At 44.5% G+C, this 23,398-nt stretch overlaps 7 protein-coding genes across 18 annotated transcripts; 4 read left to right on the top strand and 3 right to left on the bottom strand.

Annotated features, from left to right (window-relative positions):
* The first annotated feature begins 81 nt into the window (after positions 1 to 81).
* Positions 82 to 6,616, top strand: LOC100114856 (serine-rich adhesin for platelets). Of its 8 annotated transcripts, XM_032597591.1 has the most exons (10): positions 793 to 1,286; positions 1,468 to 1,674; positions 1,800 to 2,053; positions 2,445 to 2,744; positions 2,947 to 3,284; positions 3,386 to 3,797; positions 3,869 to 4,320; positions 4,411 to 5,637; positions 5,716 to 6,174; positions 6,252 to 6,616. In XM_032597591.1, exons 4-10 carry the CDS (start codon positions 2,717 to 2,719, stop codon positions 6,429 to 6,431), a joined length of 3,096 nt encoding a protein of 1,031 aa, XP_032453482.1. In that variant the 5' UTR covers positions 793 to 1,286; positions 1,468 to 1,674; positions 1,800 to 2,053; positions 2,445 to 2,716; the 3' UTR covers positions 6,432 to 6,616. The 8 variants fall into 8 exon arrangements, with proteins under 8 accessions (XP_031780630.1, XP_031780631.1, XP_032453482.1 ...); XM_031924770.2 differs by lacking the exon at positions 1,800 to 2,053 and having other exon boundaries at positions 82 to 1,286; positions 2,944 to 3,284; XM_031924771.2 differs by lacking the exon at positions 1,800 to 2,053 and having other exon boundaries at positions 82 to 1,286.
* On the bottom strand, positions 6,597 to 7,791 carry LOC100679640 (transmembrane protein 70 homolog, mitochondrial). The gene is made up of 2 exons (XM_003426695.5): positions 7,307 to 7,791; positions 6,597 to 7,194 (listed from the first exon to the last, which is right to left on the bottom strand). Exons 1-2 carry the CDS (start codon positions 7,445 to 7,447, stop codon positions 6,613 to 6,615), a joined length of 723 nt encoding a protein of 240 aa, XP_003426743.1. The 5' UTR covers positions 7,448 to 7,791; the 3' UTR covers positions 6,597 to 6,612.
* Positions 7,618 to 10,879, top strand: LOC100114778 (ethanolaminephosphotransferase 1). 5 transcript variants are annotated; one of them, XM_031924784.2, is made up of 9 exons: positions 7,618 to 7,865; positions 7,953 to 8,110; positions 8,319 to 8,383; positions 8,452 to 8,515; positions 8,583 to 8,775; positions 8,856 to 9,276; positions 9,354 to 9,534; positions 9,609 to 9,785; positions 9,858 to 10,879. In XM_031924784.2, exons 4-9 carry the CDS (start codon positions 8,486 to 8,488, stop codon positions 9,918 to 9,920), a joined length of 1,065 nt encoding a protein of 354 aa, XP_031780644.1. In that variant the 5' UTR covers positions 7,618 to 7,865; positions 7,953 to 8,110; positions 8,319 to 8,383; positions 8,452 to 8,485; the 3' UTR covers positions 9,921 to 10,879. The 5 variants fall into 5 exon arrangements, with proteins under 5 accessions (XP_031780644.1, XP_031780642.1, XP_008207711.2 ...); XM_031924782.2 differs by having other exon boundaries at positions 7,618 to 7,846; positions 8,447 to 8,515; XM_008209489.4 differs by having other exon boundaries at positions 7,621 to 7,865; positions 8,447 to 8,515.
* A 265-nt stretch (positions 10,880 to 11,144) lies between these two features.
* Positions 11,145 to 12,799, bottom strand: LOC100114743 (zwei Ig domain protein zig-8). Its single transcript, XM_001599616.5, has 5 exons — positions 12,422 to 12,799; positions 12,131 to 12,303; positions 11,840 to 12,050; positions 11,465 to 11,761; positions 11,145 to 11,393 (listed from the first exon to the last, which is right to left on the bottom strand). The coding sequence occupies exons 1-5, from the start codon at positions 12,501 to 12,503 to the stop codon at positions 11,272 to 11,274; spliced, it is 885 nt and encodes a 294-aa protein (XP_001599666.2). The 5' UTR covers positions 12,504 to 12,799; the 3' UTR covers positions 11,145 to 11,271.
* A 72-nt stretch (positions 12,800 to 12,871) lies between these two features.
* On the bottom strand, positions 12,872 to 15,228 carry LOC100679544 (fatty acyl-CoA reductase 1). The gene is made up of 5 exons (XM_003426693.5): positions 14,715 to 15,228; positions 14,420 to 14,650; positions 14,028 to 14,321; positions 13,618 to 13,845; positions 12,872 to 13,476 (listed from the first exon to the last, which is right to left on the bottom strand). Exons 1-5 carry the CDS (start codon positions 15,176 to 15,178, stop codon positions 13,158 to 13,160), a joined length of 1,536 nt encoding a protein of 511 aa, XP_003426741.3. The 5' UTR covers positions 15,179 to 15,228; the 3' UTR covers positions 12,872 to 13,157.
* A 193-nt stretch (positions 15,229 to 15,421) lies between these two features.
* On the top strand, positions 15,422 to 17,501 carry LOC100114703 (zwei Ig domain protein zig-8). The gene is made up of 6 exons (XM_001599587.6): positions 15,422 to 16,106; positions 16,171 to 16,337; positions 16,410 to 16,620; positions 16,703 to 16,830; positions 16,915 to 17,083; positions 17,148 to 17,501. The coding sequence occupies exons 1-6, from the start codon at positions 16,004 to 16,006 to the stop codon at positions 17,276 to 17,278; spliced, it is 909 nt and encodes a 302-aa protein (XP_001599637.2). The 5' UTR covers positions 15,422 to 16,003; the 3' UTR covers positions 17,279 to 17,501.
* A 583-nt stretch (positions 17,502 to 18,084) lies between these two features.
* LOC116416388 lies at positions 18,085 to 23,150 on the top strand. Its single transcript, XM_031924751.1, has 9 exons — positions 18,085 to 18,260; positions 18,355 to 18,906; positions 18,988 to 20,066; positions 20,136 to 20,270; positions 20,359 to 20,698; positions 20,765 to 22,086; positions 22,162 to 22,461; positions 22,540 to 22,856; positions 22,945 to 23,150. Exons 3-7 carry the CDS (start codon positions 19,507 to 19,509, stop codon positions 22,265 to 22,267), a joined length of 2,463 nt encoding a protein of 820 aa, XP_031780611.1. The 5' UTR covers positions 18,085 to 18,260; positions 18,355 to 18,906; positions 18,988 to 19,506; the 3' UTR covers positions 22,268 to 22,461; positions 22,540 to 22,856; positions 22,945 to 23,150.
* Positions 23,151 to 23,398: the final 248 nt, after the last annotated feature.

Consider the following 23,398-nt stretch of genomic DNA (forward strand, 5'->3'; position numbering starts at 1 on the left):
AATATAAATAAAAAGTGGGAGCGTACGTGTAAAATGACTGCCCTAGTTAGAAAATTTAATTGATTACAATAAAGAATGGTTTAAAAAAATCAAACAACCTTTTTTATGTCTAATTAAACACGCCTATATATATATATATTTGGGGTAAAATATTGCGTAGACGAAAGAAAATATTTTTATCTTATATTTTTATTTGAAGAATTCATGTTGATTTTGCTGTCTGAGTTCAGTCGCATTATGTTCTCCGCAATGTGCGTCGTTCGCGGCAATGCTGGCATGCGCACTTTGATGCGACACACCGTCTTTGTCGCACTCTCGGTGTAAGTCTCGTATAACATTACCGACGTAGTCGAAGCCTGTGCAGTTGAAGGTGCACGCGCTCCATACTGCATAGTGCAAAAAACGGCGGCCGTGTTTATCACACTTGTACTTATAGCCACAGCCGCGCAGGTATTGCGAAAAACTGCACTTGTCTTCCGTCTGCGCCGGCAATACAGGCGTTTGAGAGAGACAGAGAGGGGATGAGAGAGAAAGAAGCGGACCATGAAAGAACTACTAGCAGCCCCTATTCCTTATAATATAGGACAGAAGTTATGACATATATCCAAAAGCTTTGTACATATGCTGCTGGACGCTGAGCTATAGGGAAAGAGTAGTTATAGAGTAGTTATAATAGGGGTATACGGCCTATACCTATGCGCAGCTGTTTGCGACTTGCGTCGTGCGCGCTTCTTGCTGCTACCTATAGGTGTGTGTGTGTATATATATATTTATATATATACTCTCTACTGCTCCGTAGGTCAAAATGGCGCGCGGAACCAGCATCAGTCTCAGCAGCAGCAGCAGCAGCAGCAACAACAACAACAACAAAAACAGTATTAGCTATAGCAGCGGCAGCCGTCGCAGCTTCTGTGTTCCGCGATTTAAGGTTATATTCGTCATGAGTGTTGATCGCGGATTGCAGAGTGCTGCAGGAGACTAGCTATAAGCTCGCAATCGTATATCGTACTTGGCGCACAGAGTGTCCAAAGATTTACCAAGATTATCCATACCGCCAAGTTGTTTGAAAAAAGTGCGGTTTTCTCAGCTACAACTGCCGCGAGTGCACCGCGGTACAGTAATTCTGTTGTTGCGCGCTGCACGTGTCAGATGTTCAGCTGAGAACGACGGAATGCCCGCAGGCGGTAACAGTCGCTTCCGCGGTTACCCAGCGCGGATGTCCGAGCGTCAACAACTCGCACTTCTCCTGCAAATGACTTCTCACCCTCAGCAGGAGATGACATCAGGTGAGTATACTTTTAAGTATAGTTTTCTAACAAAAAATCAACGCTCTCTCTCTCTCTCTCTCTCTTTCATTTTCGGATCGACCCCCTCCAGCACACATGAATTCGCGCGCTCCATCATGATCTTATAAACCTACTTATAACTAAGTTATATATGCATCACATTATTTTTTATTATTATCAGCTGATGAAGGAAAGAGCAACGAGAACAATCGTTTTCGAGCTTCATCCGGTGCCGCTGTAAGTAGTAGATCTGAGAGCAATATTCCTTTGAGCAACGCTAGATCGTCGCCGTCGCAGCAGCAAAAGCTCTCTAAAAGCCGTTGGTCAAACAAAAATACTGATCTACTCAATGCGAATGACTACATCAGTAATTCAAAGGAGCAGAGCGGTAATATACGCATTACTATAAATTAGATTAGCGTGTAGTTGTACTCATGTATGGATATATATGTGTATATATATGTGCGTGCAAGTAAATAGTTATTAGACCGCGTATATCGGTATATGATATAGAGTCGCAGCCGAACTGTCGGGCAGGATATATGCGGACGGGGGAGTAGGGGCAACGGTGGCTTATATACTCGACTCAGCCCTCACTCCTCATAGTAGCATCAGATCATCAGATCAGCTGATTTCCGTTGCACTCATAGTTGCACAGCGTCACAAGAGATGACGCAGCTTTCGAGTCTCTAAGGGTCTCTACTTACTCTCGACTGGACTCGACGCCGACGGCCGACGCATACGCCATACGGATACAGTACAGTACAGTTAGTAATAAACGTGTGCTGTAGTACTTAGCAGCGTCGGCCGAGCTCTGGCGAGATTATATCCTTACGTGTCATGTATATAGCAGAGAAAAAAACCTAGATAAGTAAGTCTTCGCGAAAAGAAAACATTGTATTTCATGTATAGAATGTATGTTTGTACCCACATTATACAATAACATATATGTATATACATATAGTAGCCCCGCAGTATAAGCTATGGCGCGTATCCGCTGCCGAGGACGCCATTTCGGGTTGTCCACCTTTGAGGTTAAATATTCGCATTTGTATCTACTTGATCGTATCAGCTCAGAGGTCTCGGCTTGGCTGCCTTAGTATAAGTATATAAGATAAAAAAAGGGCGAGACTTATTTGGCTTTTTTTTGCTTCGCAGATTTTGCTAGATCTAGTTCTTCACCGACTCCGGAAGAGGAGGTGCATCGTCAGCAGGTGAAGACGGCCAGCGGAGCAGAGAGCCCGACAGCCGCAGGCTCGCCCGCAGAGTGCGCTGCCACCGTAATTTCGCTCCAGCTGCAACAGCAGCAGCAGGATCAAGACAACGTCTCCAGCAGCCGCTCGTCTGCATCGTCGACATCGTCGCTGCGTCAGCGTCAATTGTCGTCAGTGCAAGAGCAAAAAGACGAAATATTCGGAGCTTCCTATGAGATGCGCAGAACTCCGCCGCAAAACAAAGGTATTATTATTAAAATAAAGTACCAACGAATCGACGCAACACCAATGAATTTTAATAAGAGAGGGGGGGGCTATCTAGTATCTACCGACAATAAGTGCGCGTATACATATAGAGTGTAAATGGAGAAAGGGAGCGGGGAGGCAGCAATCAGCATATAGGTACATATTATAGCGACGCTTTGTTTTCTGCTCGAATATAGTAGTGGTGGACAGACAAGCCACGGGTGGAGGTAGTAGTAGCAGTACACATCAGCAGCAGCAGCAGCAGCAGCAACAACAAACTGTGGCAAACAGTGGCAGTATTAATACTGCTGCTGGGACTATCAGTGCAAACACTAGTAACAACAATAGTGGTAGCAGCAACTCGCCTCGCGTGACGCTCAGGCTAAATCAAGTACGTGCCGCGAGGGATGATAAGAAAGGAGGAGTAGGAGCTGTGTTGGGTTCAAGGGCTGTATCTCCAACAACGACAGGGGCTAACGCACCAACCTCCTCTTCGTCGCGGCAGTCGTCTGCTGGATCATCAGCTGTTGTATCAATGGTGAATATAGATTTACTCAAGTGCAAGAAGCTTATATTACAATTACACAAGAGAGGGTTAATATAATTAAAAATAATAAAAATTACGCTTGCGCATTGCAGATGAGTACGAATCAAATGGAAGCATCGTCGACGTCGGCATTAAAATCGTCAAGTATAACCTCGACCTCTAGTACGACGACCAGTGGTGCGATTTGTACCAGTATAAGTGCAGGATCCGTTGGCAGCAGCAGTCAGCAAGCAAGTACCAATAATAACGTTAATTCGTCATCCTCCTCGTCGTCGTCGGCCGACAGCGGAGACGTTTACGAGTTTAAAAGTTCGAAAGAAGCAACTCCCGTCAGAGGATCAAGCTCTTCACCCAATCCCAACCCTGCTGCTGATGGAAAGGAATCCAAGGACGTTAACATGTCCTCTTTGTCTCTCACAGCTTGCTCTGCAGGCTCTAATAATGCGCAAAGTCAAAATATCAGTGCTAGTGTCCAGGCTGCTAATGGGGCTATGTGCTGCTCAAGTAAGAAATATTTAAAACCGTCAAGTACATTCTTGATATGTTATTATTAATCATTAAATTATTATTTACAGTAGGTTCTACTACTACTACAAGCCCCTCGACAGTTCTTCCTCCTTTGAGTGCAACCGCTGGAAACGCTCCTGGCTCTTTGTCTAACTCATCGTCGTCTGGTACTGCTGCTGGTACTCTTTTAGAATCGCCATCTGCCTCTGTGGGAGTAGTGGCGCCAACAGCAGCCATGAATGATGAGCCGATGCTGGTCAAGTCACCAGCTTCAGCAGTTTCAGCTACTAGTTCTTCTACATCGACAAAGCGTGCCTTTGAGAGTGAGTCCACTGGTGGTGGTGGTCAAGGAGGAGACGATCAGGAAGAAGAAGTGCGAAAGCGTAAAAAAAAAGACAATTCTGAACAGTTGAGCAGTAATAAAGAGTCGACGTCAGTCGGCGGGTGTAGTGCTGCTGCGACAAAGGCTGGCAGCAGACAAACTGCTGGTAGGAACAATCCTGGATCAACTAATGATAAAGTGAGTCTCTAATCATAGTATTCATTAATTATGTATCTCTGTTAATAAAGCACGCATTAAAGTTTGCAAATGATTTTAAATGCCAAATAGTGTGCGAAGTCTGCAGCAGCAGCAGCAGCAGCAGGAAAGCAGCAGCAGGTTGCTGGAGCAAATGCTGAACGTAAGAGTCCGAGTGGTTCGGTCAGTGCTAATAGTCCAAAGCCTTCAGCGGTGACGGCGGCCGCCGATTCGGATGGCGAAGACGAGCGCTCAAAAAATATGGATTGCAGCAATTCTGCAGCGCCAAAAGTACCACCTCTAAAGATAGTCATTCCACAAAGTGCAACTTTAGAGCATCAGGAACATCATCATCAGGGTAGCAATAGAAATGGTAAAAACACGTTGAATCGCGGCCATCATCAGCTGCCTTACGTCGTGGCAAGTTCAAACAACAGCAATGATTCCATGGATAAAGATCAAAGCATGTCTGCTGCAGTGATTTCTAGTCCACTAGATAATAGCGGCGGCGGCGGCGGCGGCGGCGCAATCCCGTCAAAAAGTGATGAAAAGAAAGACTTTAGTGGTGTTTTGGATACCGCCGCCGAGTCGTCACGATCAACAGCAGCAGCGGCACATCATCAACGTGTTCTTAGAAGTTCACATCGGGGTAATGGTGGTGGTAGTGGTGGAGGTGGTAACGGTGGTACAAATAGTACTAGTAATAATGGAAGTTGTTCGAATTCTTCGCCGTTGCCGACTAATGCAGACCGTTCAAATAATGCGTCACCGCAGCAGCAGCAGCAGAGCAGACATCATTCGCCAACGCCAGAATCAGGCGGTGTTTCATTGGTAGCTGACTCTGGCAAATCTGCATTAACAGATTCAACAATTCAAAATAGTCCCCCAGTCAAACAATCATCATCGCTATCATCAACGACTTCATCGTCAGCATCAGCATCGAGTCGAGAAAACTCGACGACGACGGAAAAGAGTGACAAGACTGCAGCAGTACAGGACGTAAAGAAAGAAGAAAGTTTGGAAACTAGCACAAAAAAAGAGAGTGGCAGTGAAATATCAAACAGCTCGACGCAAAACACTCCTGTCGTCGAACTGCATCCTAGAAAAAGAAAAATAAAGTCGAGCAAAGAATCGCAGCAAGCAGCAGCGGCTGCTGCTGCTGCTGCCGCCGCCGCCGCCGCAGCAGCAGCAGCAACTTCATCTGCAAACGAGACTAGCGAAACTAGTGGAACATGCAGCAGTGCAGGAGGACAGGAAATTCATCCGCATGATCAGCCAATCACTAATTGCTATCAATTATTCTTAAACATACGAAAACAGGCAAGCTATTTGATCATTATTTTTTATTTTTTTCGTTTAACATCAAATTTACTTGATTTGTTGCGTGACCTGAATTAGATCGAGCGAAGGAGAAAAGGCCTATTTCCAGTTCAACCTAAACCTCCACAAGGATTCAAGGATTACTTGATGAATCGATGCACTTATGTGCTGGCTGGCAATGCCAATAAAGAACCAAATATCAATCCACCAGTAAATTTATCGTCGGCGGCGATGAAAGAACTTTACGTTGAACAAGAAAAAGAACGCTATAGATTAAGAATGCAGCATGTCGTGGAGAAGGAAAAACTAGTCTTGTCAGTGGAACAGGAAATTCTTAGGGTTCATGGCAGAGCAGCTAGAGCTCTTGCCAATCAGTCACTTCCTTTTTCTGTTTGTACAATTCTTAAAGATGAAGAGGTTTATAATGTCATTACACCAGAGCAGGAGGAAAAAGATAGAAATGCAAGAAGTAGATATAACGGAAGGTTATTTCTAAGCTGGCTTCAAGACGTTGATGACAAATGGGAGAAAATTAAGGTTTGTATTATTATCTCTGATGCATAATACAGCAGTCTGTTAGGAGTGTAAATAACGTAATTTTTTTCGCATTTCAGGAAGCAATGTTGCTGAGACACCACAACGAAGCGGAATCTTTACATGCTGTTCAACGCATGGACTGGGAATGGAAATTAAAGGAAGTTGGACTCTGTGAATTTAAAGCTACCCCTCAAATAGAAGATGTTCATGTGCCAATGGTACATGTCTCAGATGACTTTGATCTTTTGCCAGCTTAAATCTGTGATTATCCGTAACAGCAGCAGAAGAGAAACATAATGTAAATATTTTGTAATCATAAAAGCAGAAGCTTATTATATATATATATATATATATATATATATATATAAATAAAACAGCAGGTGAATGTACAGTAAAATGTAATAAAGCGACTACGAGAGAAGTAGGTACATTTTTCGTTTAATTGATTTTCTTGGAACAATTTTCATTACTATTTACATCTTTGTCAACTAGAAGATCTACCGGCTTGTCATAGCCCATAATCCTTTTATAGTGACTTTGATCTGTAAAACTTTTAGCATCTAAAAACACAGGTTTTCCTCTTATAGCGCATGTTGTAAACATTCCAAGGACTGTTGGTATTGTAACATCCTCTGGAGTAAATTCAATTTTTTTCCGAATGCACAACAAATTATAAGTTGTCGCTGTATACATGTCTTTTGTGGCATCGTATTCAACACTGAGTACATATCTCTTTGTAATTATATGCAGCAGTGGAGGAGTCGCAAGAGCCAACAGACCAATCAAGGCAAATGCTGGTAACGTGAACTTGGTTGTAGTACCAGCCAAAAGAGCTTTTTGATAAACAACAGGTTGAACAGCCAAGCCAATGATTGAAGTAGAAAGTGAAAAGAGCTTGATTCTGCGTATATTACTGCACAACAGTCCTGTATAAATGACTTGCTTTCCATTATCATTGCTGCTGCTTATCGCTCTTAATGAAGTTTGTGCATTGTAACTTGTTCGCTGGTGCTGGAAAGCCTGTATGCATAATAAACGCCAAAATCATTGATATATATATATATATATCAAGCACAAGAAATTTTTGTTGAGTGTATATCGAGATGAAAGAGTTTCACAGAAAAATTCTAACCTTACATCTACATTCGGAGCAACGGCTCGCCACGAGTAGGCTGCGCTTGGGCAAATAATTAACGTGAAACTTGAGGTGGGTCGACGTCGCGCGAGAGGAACTTGCCCTGTTTACGAGTAGCATACGAAAGAATGTCGACATGGTTTTTGTTAATACGACGATAATGGATACCGCGGCGTGCGACCAAGACAAGACTGTGCAGTGTGCATTGACGATGACGACAATATATACTTATTATTATATAGGTACCTACCTATATATATAACTTAAACTCGCGCGAGTCTGCGGCTTTCGCGCCGCCGCGCCGGCTCAGTGCTCACAGGCGGCGGTGGCATCGCAACATTCGCAACAGAACTGATCTGATACTTATTACTTATATTCAGTATTCTGATCGGATTCGGGTCGGCCCCCGATAGACGAGTTAGTGAGTCCCCCGGAGAGCCCCGACCGACCCGACGGCAGCCAGTAATCAATATACTTAGTGCAGGCCAGCAGGCAGACTGTGCGGTGCCTGCATCAGCAGTATCCAGATAGTGCTGTGTCGGTGCTTGTATAGACTGTGATACTCTTTCCTATCTTTGTAACCTAAAAAATATCTCAAGTTCGCGCGCGAGCCACCAATGTACTGAATATTTTTGTATTATAGTGGAGAGCAGTAGTTGCCGAATATAGGCCTTGCGACATCATCGCGCTGCAGGCGTGCGCAGGTGTCCGCGTAGGCCAGTCATCAGAAACTCGTGGATTTGCCGCGTTTCTGACAACCACTGCGCTTATCCTGCTATACTGAACATAATACTTGTATAAGTAAGTAGTGCAAGCGTGAGAGAGGGGCGGGGAAGGGAGAACACGCGAGGTTCATCGCGCGCGAATGACGCCGCGGAAGCAAAAGACTACTCACCAACCGCGACAACGCATGTGAACGCATGATTAGCACTTTACTATTTATATATATATATATATATATATATATATATATATATATAAATATAGAGGGAATCATTTCCTGTTATAGCCAAGATGCGCCTGGAAGTTGAGTATTTGTCACAGGAGCACCTGGCAGGCTTCGAAAACTATAAAGTAAGTTAGGCTCATGGTGCATAACAAATTCAACACAAGCATTTAAATCTCTTTTTTTTCCAGTACAGCTCGCTAGACACGAGCCCGCTCAGCATTTATGTTATGCACCCATTCTGGAACAAAGTAGTTCAGGTAAACGCTTGCGTGCTTTTAATCCTGTTGTAATTTTCTAATTGCAAAACCCTTTCTTCTCTTACAGTTTTGTCCAAAATGGGTTGCTCCAAACGCATTGACCTTTTCAGGCTTCCTATTTACTGTTGTGAATTTTGTCATATTCTCAAGGTACGATTACTATTTCTTTGCCTCGAGTGACGATCAGACGCAATATCCTGCCATTCCAAAATGGATTTTTGCTCTCGCCGCATTCAATATATTTATGGCCTACACACTAGGTACGTCGCTACTGCTGGTATAAGCTTATCATCGTAGGTTTTGGGACATAATTAATCCAGCCATGGAACCCATATTTTAGATGGAATTGATGGGAAACAAGCGAGAAGAACTCAAACATCTGGCCCTCTAGGAGAATTGTTTGATCATGGTCTCGATAGCTGGACTGCCATGTTAATAACCAGTTGCATGTACTCTGTGTTTGGAAGGACTGAACATAGTGTGTCACCTTTAAGAATGTACTTTATATTGTGGAATGTATTTGTCAATTTTTATCTCAGTCATTGGGAAAAGTACAACACAGGAGTGCTTTTCTTGCCATGGGGATACGACGCATCAATGGTGGCAACCATAGTGGTCTTCATTTTAACAAGTTTTGCTGGACATGCGGCATGGAAATTTGATTTACCAGGTGGACTTTCAGCCGGTTCAATGTTTGAAATGCTCCTTTATGTCAGTGCACTTGTATCAAATTTACCAGTTGTACTATGGAATATTTACAAGTGAGTTACGGAGTTTATTACGGAAATCTTTGTATTGTATTTATTGTACTTTTTTTCTCTTTCAATCTCCACACTAGATCGTATAGAGACAAAACTGGAAAAATGCGGACTTTGCCAGAAGCGCTGAGACCACTAATACCATTAACAATTCTCTTTGCGATTGCCACCACCTGGGTGATTTATTCTCCTAATAAAATAATCTATGCAGATCCGAGAATTATTTACTTTGCTGTTGGAACTATATTCTCCAATATATGTGTAAATGCCTTTTACTTTGCTTCCAAAACAACGAGTATCCGATGAATTTGTAACGTTTAATATAACATTTTCAGTGTCGTTTGATAGTGGCACAAATGAGCAACACTAGGTGCGAAATACTACCGTGGATACTCGTTCCTGTTGCTGGTACAGCAGTTTTTGCCTACATCATACCAAAATTAGAATTGCAACTCATGTACATACTCGCTGCGATCGCCTTAGCAGCTCACGTACATTATGGAACATGTGTTGTGAGTATTGCTTGAATTATTCTTATGCGTGTTGGTGCTATCGAACAATAAATAAATTATGCTTTTTTGCAGGTACGTCAAATGTGTCGTCATTTCCGAATCCATACATTCCGCATAAAAAATCATTCAGAATGACTACTTGCCGACGATACATGCTGATGAAAACAAAGGTAAAAAAAAAGAAAGAGAGCGTGAACAAACTAAAGCTAAAACAAAGATCTGACGGATTCCATTTATACAATGTATTAAAAAAAGGAGTCACAAAAATGTATCTATCTATATCTTTTTGTGACTTGCGCGTATTTCTAGCATAGTAAATCTAATCTAAGGATTAGTTGCACTCTAATTTTTAGTTTGGTTATGGCTCGTGTATAATATCGTTTGGTTGATCAGCATGTATTGTCCCTCGGACGTTGGAAGATTGTATCTTGTCTAATAAGCAAGACTTGGCCTTTTTAAAGGCTGTATACTACTCAATATACTACTAGTTTTATATACTAGTTTTATACAATCAAAACTCAAATACCCAGTAAATTCTTGCCTATTCAACAACAATAACAACAAATTGACAGTGTGTGCTCGTTTACGTGTTTATTCGAATTGTTCGTTTTCGTTGAATAGTGTGACATTCACAATACAATACCATACAAGATTTGTAAATTTATAAAAAACATACATATGTTAGGATAAATCTTTTCTCATATTCTTCGTCGTCTTTAAGTAGTAAAATTATGTATAATATTACCTATGATGTATGATTTCATGTGCGTTGAAAGAATCATCACCCAGTCATTTAACGAATCTTTGTAAGATGTGTAATTCCAAAGTTTCTATAATTTAAGAATGTATCAAGTATGAGCCTTGTATATTATAGTTGTTTAGTGGCATTGATGGTACAATTATGAAGAACCTGTACAAAATCCACACACACACACACACACACACACACGCTGATGTATAATAATTGTAAAACTGTTTGTTTTACACGTTGTCTATGTAACCTTTTGTGCTTTTTAAATTCAATACTTTTCAATCGCAACGTTTCAAGAACTGAATATATATTTACATGTCAAATTAAATAGTCTTTCATTGTATATAAAGTATTTTGTACGATATAATCTACAACCTATATTCCACAGAATAGTTTTATATACAAGCTAATTTTTTTTAAAATTAAAGTCCTGCTTGTCACACCCTAATACAAACAGAAAAAAATTTCATCGAACAAAAAGATGTACTAAATATATATATATCTCAGAATTAAAGCAAAGAAGATTGAAAAAAATTGACCTGAATTTTGCCTTTATTGTGTAACAAGAGGGGGGGGGGGATTATTCGAGTAAGTGGTTGACCGAAAGCTATCAATTGAAATAATTTTATTTATCAACACATAATCGCTATGCGCTTTTTCGTAAAATATTTACAAAGTCAATAATTTCTATTAGGCAGTAGAAAATATCGCGTGCGTGAGATGCAATTGATATGATCAATACCCTCTTGGGCACTGCATTTGTGAAAGCATTCCAAGTAAGAGGGCCTCCAGAAGTATTAAGTCGCTCGATATCTTGTCACCGGCCGTCCCGTGATGCATTGCAGCCGGATGTTCTTCTATATCATGCAAATCAATGGTTTAAATCTATAACTCATGGATCAAGAAGATTAGTACAATTTTTGTTTACCATTTAATATATGCACCCTCACGCTGTTGGGATGGGCGTTACTTGGAGTGCAAGTGTATAGCCCAGAATCTTTTTGGATCGCCTTTTGAATGAGTAAACGGCTGGAAGTTACGGGCCCCTTTTCCGTAATTAAGCTAATGCCCCCTCTAGGAGAGTCAAAATTTATCGCCTGTCGATTGTGACTCCAAATCATCGTGATGGGTGGTTCAGGCGCGTTTTTCACCAAGCAAGTGAGATTGATAGTGCTACCTCTGTTGATGAAAAGATCCGTGGCGCCGGCGATTTCTGTAATAGGTTCTACGGAGAGATAACGCGCGCACACTGTAGCTTCAATGACAACAAAGTTTGAACGCGAAAATGAATTTATTTATTTACCAACGATGGTCAGAGATACGGGATGGCCTATTGGGGGCGTTGTCGATATCTGACACTCATAAGTTCCACTATCTTTACGTTGTGGGTATCGTATCCGAAGAGTCCATTCTTCGCTGTGCGGTGCATGAAGCGCTTCGAAACGCTGATCACTGGTATATGTGTAACGACCAACTGTAAGTAAGTGAATGTCGCGATGCCTTATCCAGGAAACCTATATATAAATAAGCCATAACTTGTAGTTGCCAACATTTTGCCTTGTATAAAAGCTGTTTGTCAATGCAATTGACTTACCGTACGATTGCCAAGATTTTTCACCCTGCAGACCAAGTGCACGGTCTTACCGACAAGACCTGTAACATTGAGTGCTGCAGATCCCTTTGTCTCGAAATACGGGCCAGATTCTGGCGTTGGCAATTCCTGCAGGAAATCCGTTTCGAAATTGCGATACGTTTCTGCTGCTGCTTCTGGAAATCATGTCGGTATAGCAAACTTGTTTTAGCGCGCGCGCGCACCCGCCGAATCAATATCTTTTGAGAGAGCGAGAGAGAGCGAGAGAGAGAGAGAGAGAGAGGCTATACTCACTACGCATAGCAGCCGCATACACGATAGTGATTATCATCGCATGTATAAATTGCCCATTTTTAATTTTTCTTCGCCAGCACATCACAATGTCTTTTTTAATTTTTGATGATTTCGTTATACCTGCGATTGCAGCAGTCCATTGCACAGCTCAGAGTTAACACTGAGGATTGAGTACAAAATCAAACAAATAAAACAGCACGCTTACGTTTCTAGATGCGTACTTTCGAGAGATCTGTGTATGTATGCACATCGCGGATGTCACTTATGTTCGAGCTTCAGCGCTCGACTGCTACGGATATCGACGACGAGGACGACCGGAGCCAGCCCCTGAAGTATAGCAGCGCCGCATGCTGGCTACTTCTGTAGAAAGTGTAGAGCACACTATATTATATATAGGTATATGCCTATAGATCGGAGCCCCCCACCACCAGTAAGTAATGCGCCCATCACTAATTTTTGACCAACTTTTTAATAACTGACAAACTTTGTAACGTATACATATCCTTGAAATGGCACTTTGGAAAATAATTATAAATAGTTAGAACTTGGCTGTTTGCCAGTGGAAAACAGGAAAAGGAGTAGGGGTATGGCCGCCGTACTCGTTTCTATTACACAATTTTGTACATTTCTTGCAAACTTTATCTGTATATATATATATATATATTAAACTGTACACCCAGATTCACTATGCGTATTTATCCTCATTGATGAAGGCTAAGAAAAACAATTTACAACGCTAGAGTAAAAAACAATAGTAATAGCTCAAACTCAAAACAAAAATAGCTAAAACAGTCGGCATAAAGAACGTCACGATCTTAAGATTAAAATTTAAATTGCCCTCGTCGACGCAATATTTTCTCGTTGCTGCAGCAGCACACAATACATACGCTTCGATGTCAATGTTGTCGGCTCGTAGAGAAAAGGATTCTTGATCTTGAATTGATAAGCTGTTTTGTATATCGTTTATTTTCCGACGCTGCACCGTCAGTGGACGCGAAACCACGGGTTCAAAGCTTTTCAGCACCTTACGAATCCGAGCGTGTTCCGCTGTGAGCCTGAAAAATTGTGGATCTTCATTAACTTTTTTGTCAAACACTTGCTTCATCAGCGGCATCATTATCGTTTTCGATCCGGGCAAATGGACTTTGCGTAAAAAGTTGATTATGTAGCCTGGTATAGTTGTATAGTAATCTCACCTTTGCTTTCGAGCAAATACGTAGAGTATGGCGTCGCACAAGAGAGATGGGAGCCACTCGAAAAGAAGGACAATAATCCAATGTAAGAAGGCTGAGGACGTTATGCCTCGCACACTAAAGGATGGATATGGAAATTTTTGGCTTGCTCGGTCACCTTTCTTGACGAGCTCAGCCCAAGTACAATTGATTGTCGAGGCATTATAAACAGCTATTCCATCGGGCATGATGCTGAAAAATGGAAAACATATATAAACGGCGCTGCAGAGCGCGCTCGGAGAGAAATCATGTACTGAAATAGAAAGTATACGCAGATCTGTGTGTGTGTGTGCGCGTGCGTGTGCGCGTGCGTGTGCGCGCGCGACGAATGGTGAAAGTATATTATATATTTCCATTTAATGTTTGTAACCAACTGTTTTTCCAAGTCCCAAGCGGCAGCGATGAGCGTATTGGTAGCTATGTCCATAGGAATGATTTCGGCAGGTAGATCTGAGCGGCCGAGCATGTGGCCTGCTCCTACCATCAAAGCCGTCGCTCCTGTAAGCGCGTTGAGGAAACCTGGCATTGGTTCTCGATACGCCGGTCCCAGTGCCGGAAATCGAACACAGCACAATGGCAGATGTCGCCGAGCAGTAGTCTGCATTAGGCGGAAGGCAGTAGGCTCGCCGTCCATAGTTCCGCTCTCGAGTACTTGGTCCTCTGCACATCTGTGTGTTTGCGCGGTCTTTTATTATTATTTAAGTCCAAGCGTGTCTACGTGTGCGCTATTAAATTAATTGACAATTAATTAAAACAATTAATTGACCTGAATATATCGGCGGCCACGACGACCGCTTGCAAATTGGACAAGTGTCGACTGCTGCTGCAGAACTCGAGAAGTTTCTCCAATGGTCCGGCCGCGTGAAAGGCAATACTCACGTTGACCAGTGCCTCCTGGACTTGGCTAGTTAGGCCTAACTCGTCATAGAGCAGGTTGCCCTCGTAAACCTCGAGCCGATCCATCGCATTGGCCCCGTCCTGGCGTAATCGCTCATACCTGCGCGTATGCACAAAGTTTAAGCTGAAACATGTTTTGCAATGCGCCTCGTTTTAACACGTACCCAGCTGAGCCGTAAAGTCTTTTCTTCACGCGATCGGTCTGATTCATTCCGTTTCGAGATCTGAGTACCACGTGCACTTTAACATCTGGAAACGATCTGAGCAGCTTTTCGAGCAAATTACTCCCGAGCTCGCTAGTCACTCCTGTCAAGAGGATCTCGCGTTTGTCATAGAACTCGGTGAGCCGGGAGGACGACATGATCGCGAAATCTGTTACGGACGAAGACGGTGTGTGCGCGCCAGCGCTATACTGATCCTCCACGCTATTCTCGCAGGGCAACAGGCGTTCTCGAAAGCCCAAAGAAGAGAGCGGAACAGCCAGTAAGAGGTGCAGGGAGGGGGTCTCCGTGAAAGTATACGCGCATAGCTGCTGCCGGCCGCGATCCTCTATCTTATTATGCAGTTTGTTCGCCGTGTTTTTGCTGCCTTGTACTTTCTCAGAGTTGACATTTTTATCCTCCCACATTGCATAATAATAAAACTACCGTTAACCGAGCCGTTGATTCGCGGTGAAAGTCAAAGCCGACAACAGAAAGCAAACAAATATATACATACGTTTATATACGTTTATATATATATATATATATATATATATACACGATTTCCAGGGCGCGAGCTCGAGGGGGCTGTTTGCGCAGCAGAGGAGCTGCATCGCTGTGCGCAAGCTCGAATATGGCAGCACTTGGCGCAGCACCGCAGCTCCCGTCGCGTATCGAGCTTGCACGGAGCAGCAGCGGTGGGGCAGCGTTTGTTGCTCCTGCGCGTTTGCGCGCAATGCCACAGTCCCTCGGCTGTCTTCGAAGCCGCCGGCGGTGTTGAACCTTTCCCGATTACCTCGCGCGTTTTCTACGCAGCTTCCTCTTCGCACGACTAATTAAAGAACGTCGCGTCGCCCCATCCCATCCCGTTCCTCTCCTTCTACCCCTTTGCCAGGGTATATCCACCCCGAACAACGCTATCGGAGCAGCGAATCAAGCAAGTGCCAGAAGACGCTAAACCATAATAATAGTGCGTGAATAATAGAAATAATAAAAATAATAAAAATAATAAAAATAATAAAAATAATAAAAATAATAATAAATATGCACGAGAAAGTGGCGCTGTTGCGCGCGCGCGCCCGCGATCAAAACTGATTCTGGGTCAATGTATATAGATCAGAGTGCGCGATGGAGGGGTCAACTCACGGCTTTGATTCCCTATAAAAACCGAGTAAAATAGTAAAAATAATTCATCGAGTCGTCATGAAACGAAATGAAGCGAAAAAAGGGGTAGGGCAAAATGAAAAGAGTTGATGAATGCGATTAAACGATTCGTCCATTACAAGGTACTCGGAAGAAGAGCGATGTCTACTTTTGGCTTCGTCAAAGTCCTCGTTACCATTATAGTTTGTTTTGGTGAGTAGTTTGAAGGAACATTTTTATAAATTCATGTCTGACTGACCGTCTATATTTCGCGCAGTTGCATCCGCCAGCAGTCTGCGAAACTTTCGCACGGATTTTTTGGAGGAATGGCCCACACCTGGCACAGGGCCGCATTTCGATACGGCGATGGCATCGAACTTTACCGGATTAGTCGGCAAGACTGTGCATCTCGTGTGCAAAGTCAAAAACCTGGGAAACCGAACAGTGAGTACATACAGCTGCGATACAACATATCGTCGAATGTTTGGACGTAACTATCATGATTCTCTCGCGCAGGTGTCGTGGGTGAGGCATCGAGATATTCACCTGCTGACAGTTGGACGATATACGTATACGAGTGACCAACGCTTCGAAGCTCTCCATTCGCCGCATACCGAGGAATGGACACTCAAGATTCGATACCCACAGCGCAAAGATTCTGGCATATACGAATGCCAGATTTCCACCACACCGCCCATCGGCCACCCAGTTTATCTCACCATAGTTGGTAGGTCGAATTCGTATGATTATATTTATTTATTATATTTATTTATATTTGTAGCCACTAAATCGTCCTCGTTTTTTCAAAGAACCAGAAACCATCATTGTCGGTGCGCCGGATTTATTCGTCAACAAGGGTAGCACCATCAATCTCACATGCCTCGTGAGATACGCTCCCGAGCCGCCGCCAAAAATGACCTGGAGTCTGAATACAGAGGTGGGTGCTGCGAGAATTTGCTGCGAAAATTTGCTGCGGAAATTTGCTGCGGAAATTGGCTCACATTTACGCATGTTTATGCAGGAAATCAATTTCGACTCACCGCGGGGAGGCATCAGCCTCGTGACGGAGAAGGGCCCGGAAACCACGAGTCGACTGATGATTCAGCGCGCGGTGCCCAGCGATTCTGGTATCTATACCTGCCAGCCGAGTAATGCCAATCCAAACAGCATAAAAGTACACGTGGTCAAGGGTAAGCAGGTGTGTTGCTTGTTCTGGCAATTTTCGAATGCTCACGACATTTCCTTTTTGCGCAGAAGAGCATCCGGCAGCCATGCATCACGGAGACGGCAGCAGTACGTCCACGGGCCCTACGCAAACTCTACGGTTATATTCGTCGTTGCTAGTATCAATAATAGCCAATGTCATGTTTTCTATCATTGAATGAGTCCGATGCGCTCGAGGGTATAAAAGAAAATATAATCATAATCGACCACAGATATCAGTACTAATCGTCGGTATAATAAAAGTAACGTAGTATTTTGCTAATAATTAAAATAACATAAGCTATGAACGAGCTGTGTATAAGGAGGTTTTCAGAATCGAACAATTTTGTAAATAAATTTGCTGTATGTACATATCAATAAAAATATTATTGTCTTTGGATCGCATCCGCTCGCATGCTATTCATTTCATGTTCTTCCGCGAAGAGACCTTGCTGATGCAGGCTAATTTTTCGAAACAACCTCGAGTCCGTAACGAAAACTAGAATTTACTTAAACTTTAACTCGACTTCTCGTAGCGTTTCGTTGAGCTTTCGGCAGCTCTCTAAGAGCGCGCTGCCTTTTCAAGTAGCTCTTACTGTTAAATTTTAGTGGCTTTCTCTAATTTTACCACACGAACCCAACTTCGAATGTGTTAGTAGTTGTACGTTCGAGTACTCGGGCTTACCGAATATAAATATACTTGACAATTAGTTAATTTATTTATTGAAAATCTCCGTAACTCGCACGCATTCTCCCTAAAAGTAGCGGTTCTTCAAGTTTAAAAATCCAGAAACTGGCGAAATCGACGTATTTTCCGTCGTCCTAAGATCCGGAAGGGATGTTAGGATGTCATGTTTTCGAAATTTTGTTAGGCAAAAAAAGCTAGATCCATTCAGAATCGTCTGAAACGTATTTCTAACATGCTCCAAGGAGACAGAAAAACAACACGTAAGTTTCCAATAATGTGTGGCTATTGAGACGAGTGCTGGGCAGAGCGCGTCCTGGGCTTTCCGACAATGTGCCGCATAATTTCATTATGACTGAACCAAAGGAATCTTTATACTGTTCATGAAATTTAATTTCAATATAATTTTTAGATTCAACATTAGATAGAAAAATGGCAGACCAAGGAGAACTTTCAGCTCCTCTCTCGCCTATATTGTGGTAAATAAACATGCTTTTCCTCGTTTTTGCTCATTGCATTCTTTTAAATCCTTTCTTTATCAAAAATGTTATAACCAAATTTATTTATAATTAGCGCAGTGCTAATCGTCGTAGTCGTCAACGTAGAGCAACTACGCCAGCATTTCCAGTCGTCGACGTTACCGACGAACAGCTTGGAGAACCAATCCCCATAATTTCAGCGCCTAGTTCTACGGATGCTGACGCTGACAATGACGTTGTTGTCATCTCGTCAGATGAAGAATCGATTACGGAATCGCCCACTCCTTCCGCCACCGATGGCGATGTATGCGTCATCTCTTCGGACGACGAACATGACCAGGATGATGACAATTACGATCACGATGCCGAATGGTATTTCTCATCGCCTGAGACAGATCGCGCTCAATCTCCTTCATCGGCTTCATGGGCTTAGCTCGCTCAATGCCGCTGAGCTGCCCTCGCCGGAGGGAACAGACGTTGGGCTTCCCGTCCTGCTCTACACAGCGCCCCTTTTCCCAGAGCTTACAATTCATAGATTGACGGCATCGCCAGAAGGAGCTACCGTGCCGTCCCCGTCGTCCCCGTCGTCGTCGTCGTCGTCGCCTGGTCCAGCGATCTCCGCTAAAAACCTACCATCGCCGACGTGGTAAGTTCGTTGTTTTCGTCTTGAAACTTTGTCGACGTCAAATCGTCGATTTGAGGCTTTTCTAATGTGATCCATTTCCAGGAACTCTGACGTAAGCATATGGCCCGACTTGCTTGGAAGTTCGTCGATTGCGTCGTCTGCAGAACCAGTCGAGCCAGCCGAAACAGTAGTAGACAAGGACGATGATGCGCCAGCACATCATCTTTCGCCCTTGTCACCGGCGTCGCCATCAACACCCATCCCTCGAGAGGAGAGACTTCTGTCCCCCACTGTATAAGTAAGCTTGTACTTAACATAACCCAATAACGCAACTATTCGTTTAAGGCGGAGGAGAGACAGGAGGACGAGCTACCCGAGTTGTACGGCGTACCCGTGACTCGGGAGTACTTGAGGGAGAGGGATTTTCGTAGGGACATTGATTCGATCTACGTCTTGACCTCGTCATTGACGTCGTTCGAACTCAACGACGTCCTCGATCTTCACGTCGGTGGAGTTAAGTCCTTCCCGGATAAGAACAAAAAGCAGCTCCGAGCCGTGAGCAAGCTACATGAACTTAATACTAAGTTATATAGCTGGTATCACTTTAAGCTTGGTGGCTGCATGGGTTCTGGCAAGATCTTTGTCTTGTTCGCTGTCCGCAAGGGAACGTCCGTCGGTCATGTGCGGAATAAGCACTTCATGACAAACGTGCTGCGAACATCCGCGGAAGGACTGAGTCGGCACTCGAGAAGCGATGCGCACAATATTGCGAATTTCGATGTCGACGATGCTGCTCGTGGGATAAGAATCCACCACGAGGATTGGCCCTTTATTGCTGGCAACGTAAACGCCAATCTCGAAAGGTCGGATTTTCTGGCAGTCAACAGGATTGCGCGGCTCCTGTTTTATTCTGCCGTCCACGGCATCCAGAACACGAGGACGCAGCAGCTGGGGGACGCCGCTGAGAGACTGCTCAGTGGTAGGCTTCAGATAAACTTACGGAGCCCGCACATCCTCCGACTTACGGTGGATGTGTCCGTAAATATTGACTCGCCGGACAGAAAAGCTCTCCTCGTGGATGTGTCGCGCATCAAGGAGGAGCTGATCTGCGACGAGATCAAGAAGCCAATCGTCATCGCGACGTACGCCAAGTACAACGTACAGGGGTTATCCCGATTTACGTAAGTATTTTTTCTACGGACCATCAATTCGTTGTAACGTCTGTTTGATGTGCATTATTTATTTTTCAGATGCCATTCGGCGTTCGAATTTGAGAAACCCTGTATTACGTACGTTCAAGTGTACAATCCGAACGCGCACCTAATTAAGGTGAAGCGAATGGGGCGTTTAATTTCCTACATTATTTCTGGTGGCTATTCCCAGACGTAAGATCATCAATTTCTTCACTCTAATTTGTTTTCTGTTGCTCATAAAAATGAATATATAACAATTAATTTACGTCGTAAAATGCAGCTTTTGTAGGAAATTCAAAAAATTGAACAGGCTTTACCGCGATGCGAGGGGGCAGCTTGCCGACATGCGGGCTTTTATCGAAAAGCTCAAGGAGGGTGTCGATTTGCGCGTAGAGGAGCAGTGGGCCGCGACGCCGTTTGAAGAGTTGAGGGCCAAGCTAGATAGCTTGGGAGACCTCAATTTCTGCACTGAACGACTGATTAGCCAACAGCGCATCGTTGCCTTGAACGTAGAGTGGCCAGACTATGTTCAGGAGTCAGTTGGCCGGCATCTCAGTGTCCTCGAGGAGGCGTTTCAGAGCGTCGCCAATGACCAGCTTTCTCTGACGTGCAGACAAGTCGTAAGTGCCAATTACCCAATTACCCAATCAAACCCAATCAATTATAAATATATCAACTGCTTTCAGGTGCGTTTTCACGAAGCGGAGACCTGCCTCAAAGTTTTTATAGATCCGCAGTTATATGAGAATTATGACTATGGTTATAGCGTAAAGCTCCGAAATTGCGGAAATATAAAGACTGCTGTCATCTGTCGGGAGGTTTTCGTACCGGTAGATCTGGCGTCCGTCGTCGATGACTCAGATGGTCTCGTCGGTGTCGTTGATGAAGAACAGCCACGTTACTGGTACGTTCAGCGGCATCAACGACACTCGCAACGTCGACCACGACCACCAAGAAGTACACGCAACTACGGGCGTCCTCTTCCGCCGCTAAGGAGGCTTAGCAACTTGCCCGGGATACGTGGGATTAGCAAATTTGCTAAATATTACGTATCCTTGGGCAAGAAAGCGGCCCATGGGACCAAGGAGATCGTCCAGACACTGCAGATACTCCTCAAATGCTTTGAGGACGATCTTGAAGCGTCGCCGGTTAGGACGGAGGAAGAGAAGAAGCTGCAGTTTTTGTTTAAGCTACTGGGTGCGCTCGGACGACGGTTTCACGCCGTTCCTAATTCGGATGTCAGTGTTCCAAAGCCCCTCTTGGCGTTTCGTGAGAACACCGTCAACGCCTTTTTTGTCAACGCCAAGGAGAGAGGTGCAATGTGCAGGCGACGCATTGATGAGCATTGTGCTGCGGCCGATGTTCTGAATGCGATTCTGCAGCCCTCGACAATGGTGGGAGCTCTCACGGCGCAGGCAGCGAAAATTCCGTCGAGCCGGAGGAACCAGTCGTTCGTCAGATTGCTAAAAACTTGGATTAAGGACAACGTGGAGGTGTTCCCCCTTGCACTTCTGACAAAGAAAGGGGGCCACCAGCATTACATGTGGCAGCGGGTAGTGCAACCAGGGCAGCTCGTCTCTCAGCCCGTTATTCAAGAGACACGCGTGCTGAAGAGAATGAGGAACCTTAAACAAGGCGCGTCCTATTTCTCCCGCTGCGCAGGAATCGTGCAGTTTCGAAGGGACCTGCCCCTCAGTCTGGAGCAGAAGATGGACGTTCGTCAGCCGCAGATAAGGGTGGAGCACCTAGGCCATCATCGCGTTCCATTCATTAAGGACGCGGTGATCACCATCATGACCGCATACATGATAAACGATCTACGTCGACTAGCAGCCGAGCCCCCGACGACTACCGACGACGAGATCGCGCAAGCGGTGCGGCTGATGGGACCATGCTGGCCAGGTGCGCTAGGCGGCTTCAGGGCTTTCCCGAGAGCGTCATCGGCGCTCTCTACCCCGAGACGGCCTTCAAGGAAGCAAACGTCGAAGCTGCGATACGTCGACTCGTGGTGAGTGTTTATATCTCTCATAATCACTCCCGCCGAAATATGATCTATTACCAATTACGTTAATTCCGCTTCCAGGCTCACAACGGCCACTCGCGCGCAAGGATCGATCGTGAAAGACGGGTACTTGCTCAAGCGCTACTCCGCGAGATCATGGAGCCGACGAGCTGCATCGGTAGGCTGATAAGATCGACAATCAAGTTCACATCCGAGCGCTTGGCAGAATTCGAAGCGGCCCTTCTGCGAGACATACGGCAGAATTGGCAGGTCTTCCCTCTCTGTCTGCTCAACCACAGGTGGAGGAACGACCATTGGCAGCCAGTAGTTAGCGATGTGGCTGAAATGCAATGAATTACGGACGCCGCTCAAGAGCCGAAGGTGCGTTATAGTACTTCTTAATGTAGCAACGCTGTATTTCATGAATTTCTTTATCTTGTGTTCATCGCTTGCTTGTAGGTAAACAAATGTCTGGCGACTCTGCGACCATTCGTTCCTGACGAGAGCGGAAAATGACGAAGGTGAAAAACCATAGGAAAATCGTGTTCGGAAAGTTTACACTAATGCCTCGATTGCGTGTAATTTCGCGAGAATGCGCGGCAGCTTATCTCTCTCTCTCTCTCTCTCTCTCTCTCTCTCTCTCTCTCTCTCTCTCTCTGTCTCTCGGTATCTGTCTCGCTCTGCAAAGAGGCAATGGTCGGGGGCGTAGAAAATACAGCCAAAGTCATTGCTGCTGCACTTTTCCCGAGCTTTCTGAAGAAATTGTCGATAAGTTGGTAGGTGCAAGGCGTATAGCGTATGAATTTTGTATTTTTTGGCAATTTTTCTAACGACTTGGGTTCATTTTGGGCGAATTAACTGGAGCTTGCTCGAGTCAGAAAAATCCCGGAAACTTGGGTCAAAGTAGCTCCGGCAAGCAGCAGCAGCATCATCGAGGACTAGGCGGCGGACCACCCGGATCATCAAGGACCAGCGGGACATCGGTGGCAGCGGTGGACTAGGAGGAGGACCAGGACCAGAGGACAAGGACGAGGACCAGCAGCAGGACCAGAGGACATCGCGGGATCATGGGTAAGTACCTCTCTTTGAGAGTACATAATATAAAGTATGACAATTATCGTTTCGACGATGCTTGACATGCAAGGGGTGCTCTTGTTGTTGATGTTGTTTTTGTTGCTGGAAACGAAAACAACATCAACAACAAGATGGAGCCTCGAAACAGCTAGGGCATTAGAAAGTGTACGTGGGATCTCTTAGTGCCAAAGCCCAGGGCACCCCACGTATGCGAAGGGATGGAGTCGGTAGGGCCCGTCAACGC

The sequence above is a fragment of the Nasonia vitripennis genome, chromosome 2 (assembly GCF_009193385.2).
Source record: "Nasonia vitripennis strain AsymCx chromosome 2, Nvit_psr_1.1, whole genome shotgun sequence".
Classification (NCBI taxonomy): domain Eukaryota; kingdom Metazoa; phylum Arthropoda; class Insecta; order Hymenoptera; family Pteromalidae; genus Nasonia; species Nasonia vitripennis.

Coding starts and splice junctions, on each gene's coding strand:
- LOC100114856 (XM_031924770.2), top strand. CDS start 1,172: ATGCCCGCAGGCGGTAACAGTCGCTTCCGCGGTTACCCAGCGCGGATG. Junction 1,675..2,444: donor TAATTCAAAGGAGCAGAGCG/GTAATATACGCA, acceptor TTTGCTTCGCAG/ATTTTGCTAGATCTAGTTCT. Junction 3,798..3,868: donor TGGGGCTATGTGCTGCTCAA/GTAAGAAATATT, acceptor TATTATTTACAG/TAGGTTCTACTACTACTACA.
- LOC100679640 (XM_003426695.5), bottom strand. CDS start 7,447: ATGTCGACATTCTTTCGTATGCTACTCGTAAACAGGGCAAGTTCCTCT. Junction 7,195..7,306: donor GCTCCGAATGTAGATGTAAG/GTTAGAATTTTT, acceptor TTATGCATACAG/GCTTTCCAGCACCAGCGAAC.
- LOC100114778 (XM_031924782.2), top strand. CDS start 8,324: ATGCGCCTGGAAGTTGAGTATTTGTCACAGGAGCACCTGGCAGGCTTC. Junction 8,516..8,582: donor TCTGGAACAAAGTAGTTCAG/GTAAACGCTTGC, acceptor CTTCTCTTACAG/TTTTGTCCAAAATGGGTTGC. Junction 9,277..9,353: donor GTACTATGGAATATTTACAA/GTGAGTTACGGA, acceptor TCTCCACACTAG/ATCGTATAGAGACAAAACTG.
- LOC100114743 (XM_001599616.5), bottom strand. CDS start 12,503: ATGTGCTGGCGAAGAAAAATTAAAAATGGGCAATTTATACATGCGATG. Junction 12,051..12,130: donor AAAATCTTGGCAATCGTACG/GTAAGTCAATTG, acceptor ATTTATATATAG/GTTTCCTGGATAAGGCATCG. Junction 11,762..11,839: donor CGTATCTCTGACCATCGTTG/GTAAATAAATAA, acceptor ATCTCTCCGTAG/AACCTATTACAGAAATCGCC.
- LOC100679544 (XM_003426693.5), bottom strand. CDS start 15,178: ATGTGGGAGGATAAAAATGTCAACTCTGAGAAAGTACAAGGCAGCAAA. Junction 14,322..14,419: donor GTGGCCGCCGATATATTCAG/GTCAATTAATTG, acceptor GCAAACACACAG/ATGTGCAGAGGACCAAGTAC. Junction 13,846..14,027: donor GCTTGGGACTTGGAAAAACA/GTTGGTTACAAA, acceptor TCCATTTTTCAG/CATCATGCCCGATGGAATAG.
- LOC100114703 (XM_001599587.6), top strand. CDS start 16,004: ATGAATGCGATTAAACGATTCGTCCATTACAAGGTACTCGGAAGAAGA. Junction 16,621..16,702: donor AGTTTATCTCACCATAGTTG/GTAGGTCGAATT, acceptor GTTTTTTCAAAG/AACCAGAAACCATCATTGTC. Junction 16,831..16,914: donor CCTGGAGTCTGAATACAGAG/GTGGGTGCTGCG, acceptor ATGTTTATGCAG/GAAATCAATTTCGACTCACC.
- LOC116416388 (XM_031924751.1), top strand. CDS start 19,507: ATGGGTTCTGGCAAGATCTTTGTCTTGTTCGCTGTCCGCAAGGGAACG. Junction 20,271..20,358: donor TCTGGTGGCTATTCCCAGAC/GTAAGATCATCA, acceptor CGTAAAATGCAG/CTTTTGTAGGAAATTCAAAA. Junction 20,699..20,764: donor CTCTGACGTGCAGACAAGTC/GTAAGTGCCAAT, acceptor AACTGCTTTCAG/GTGCGTTTTCACGAAGCGGA.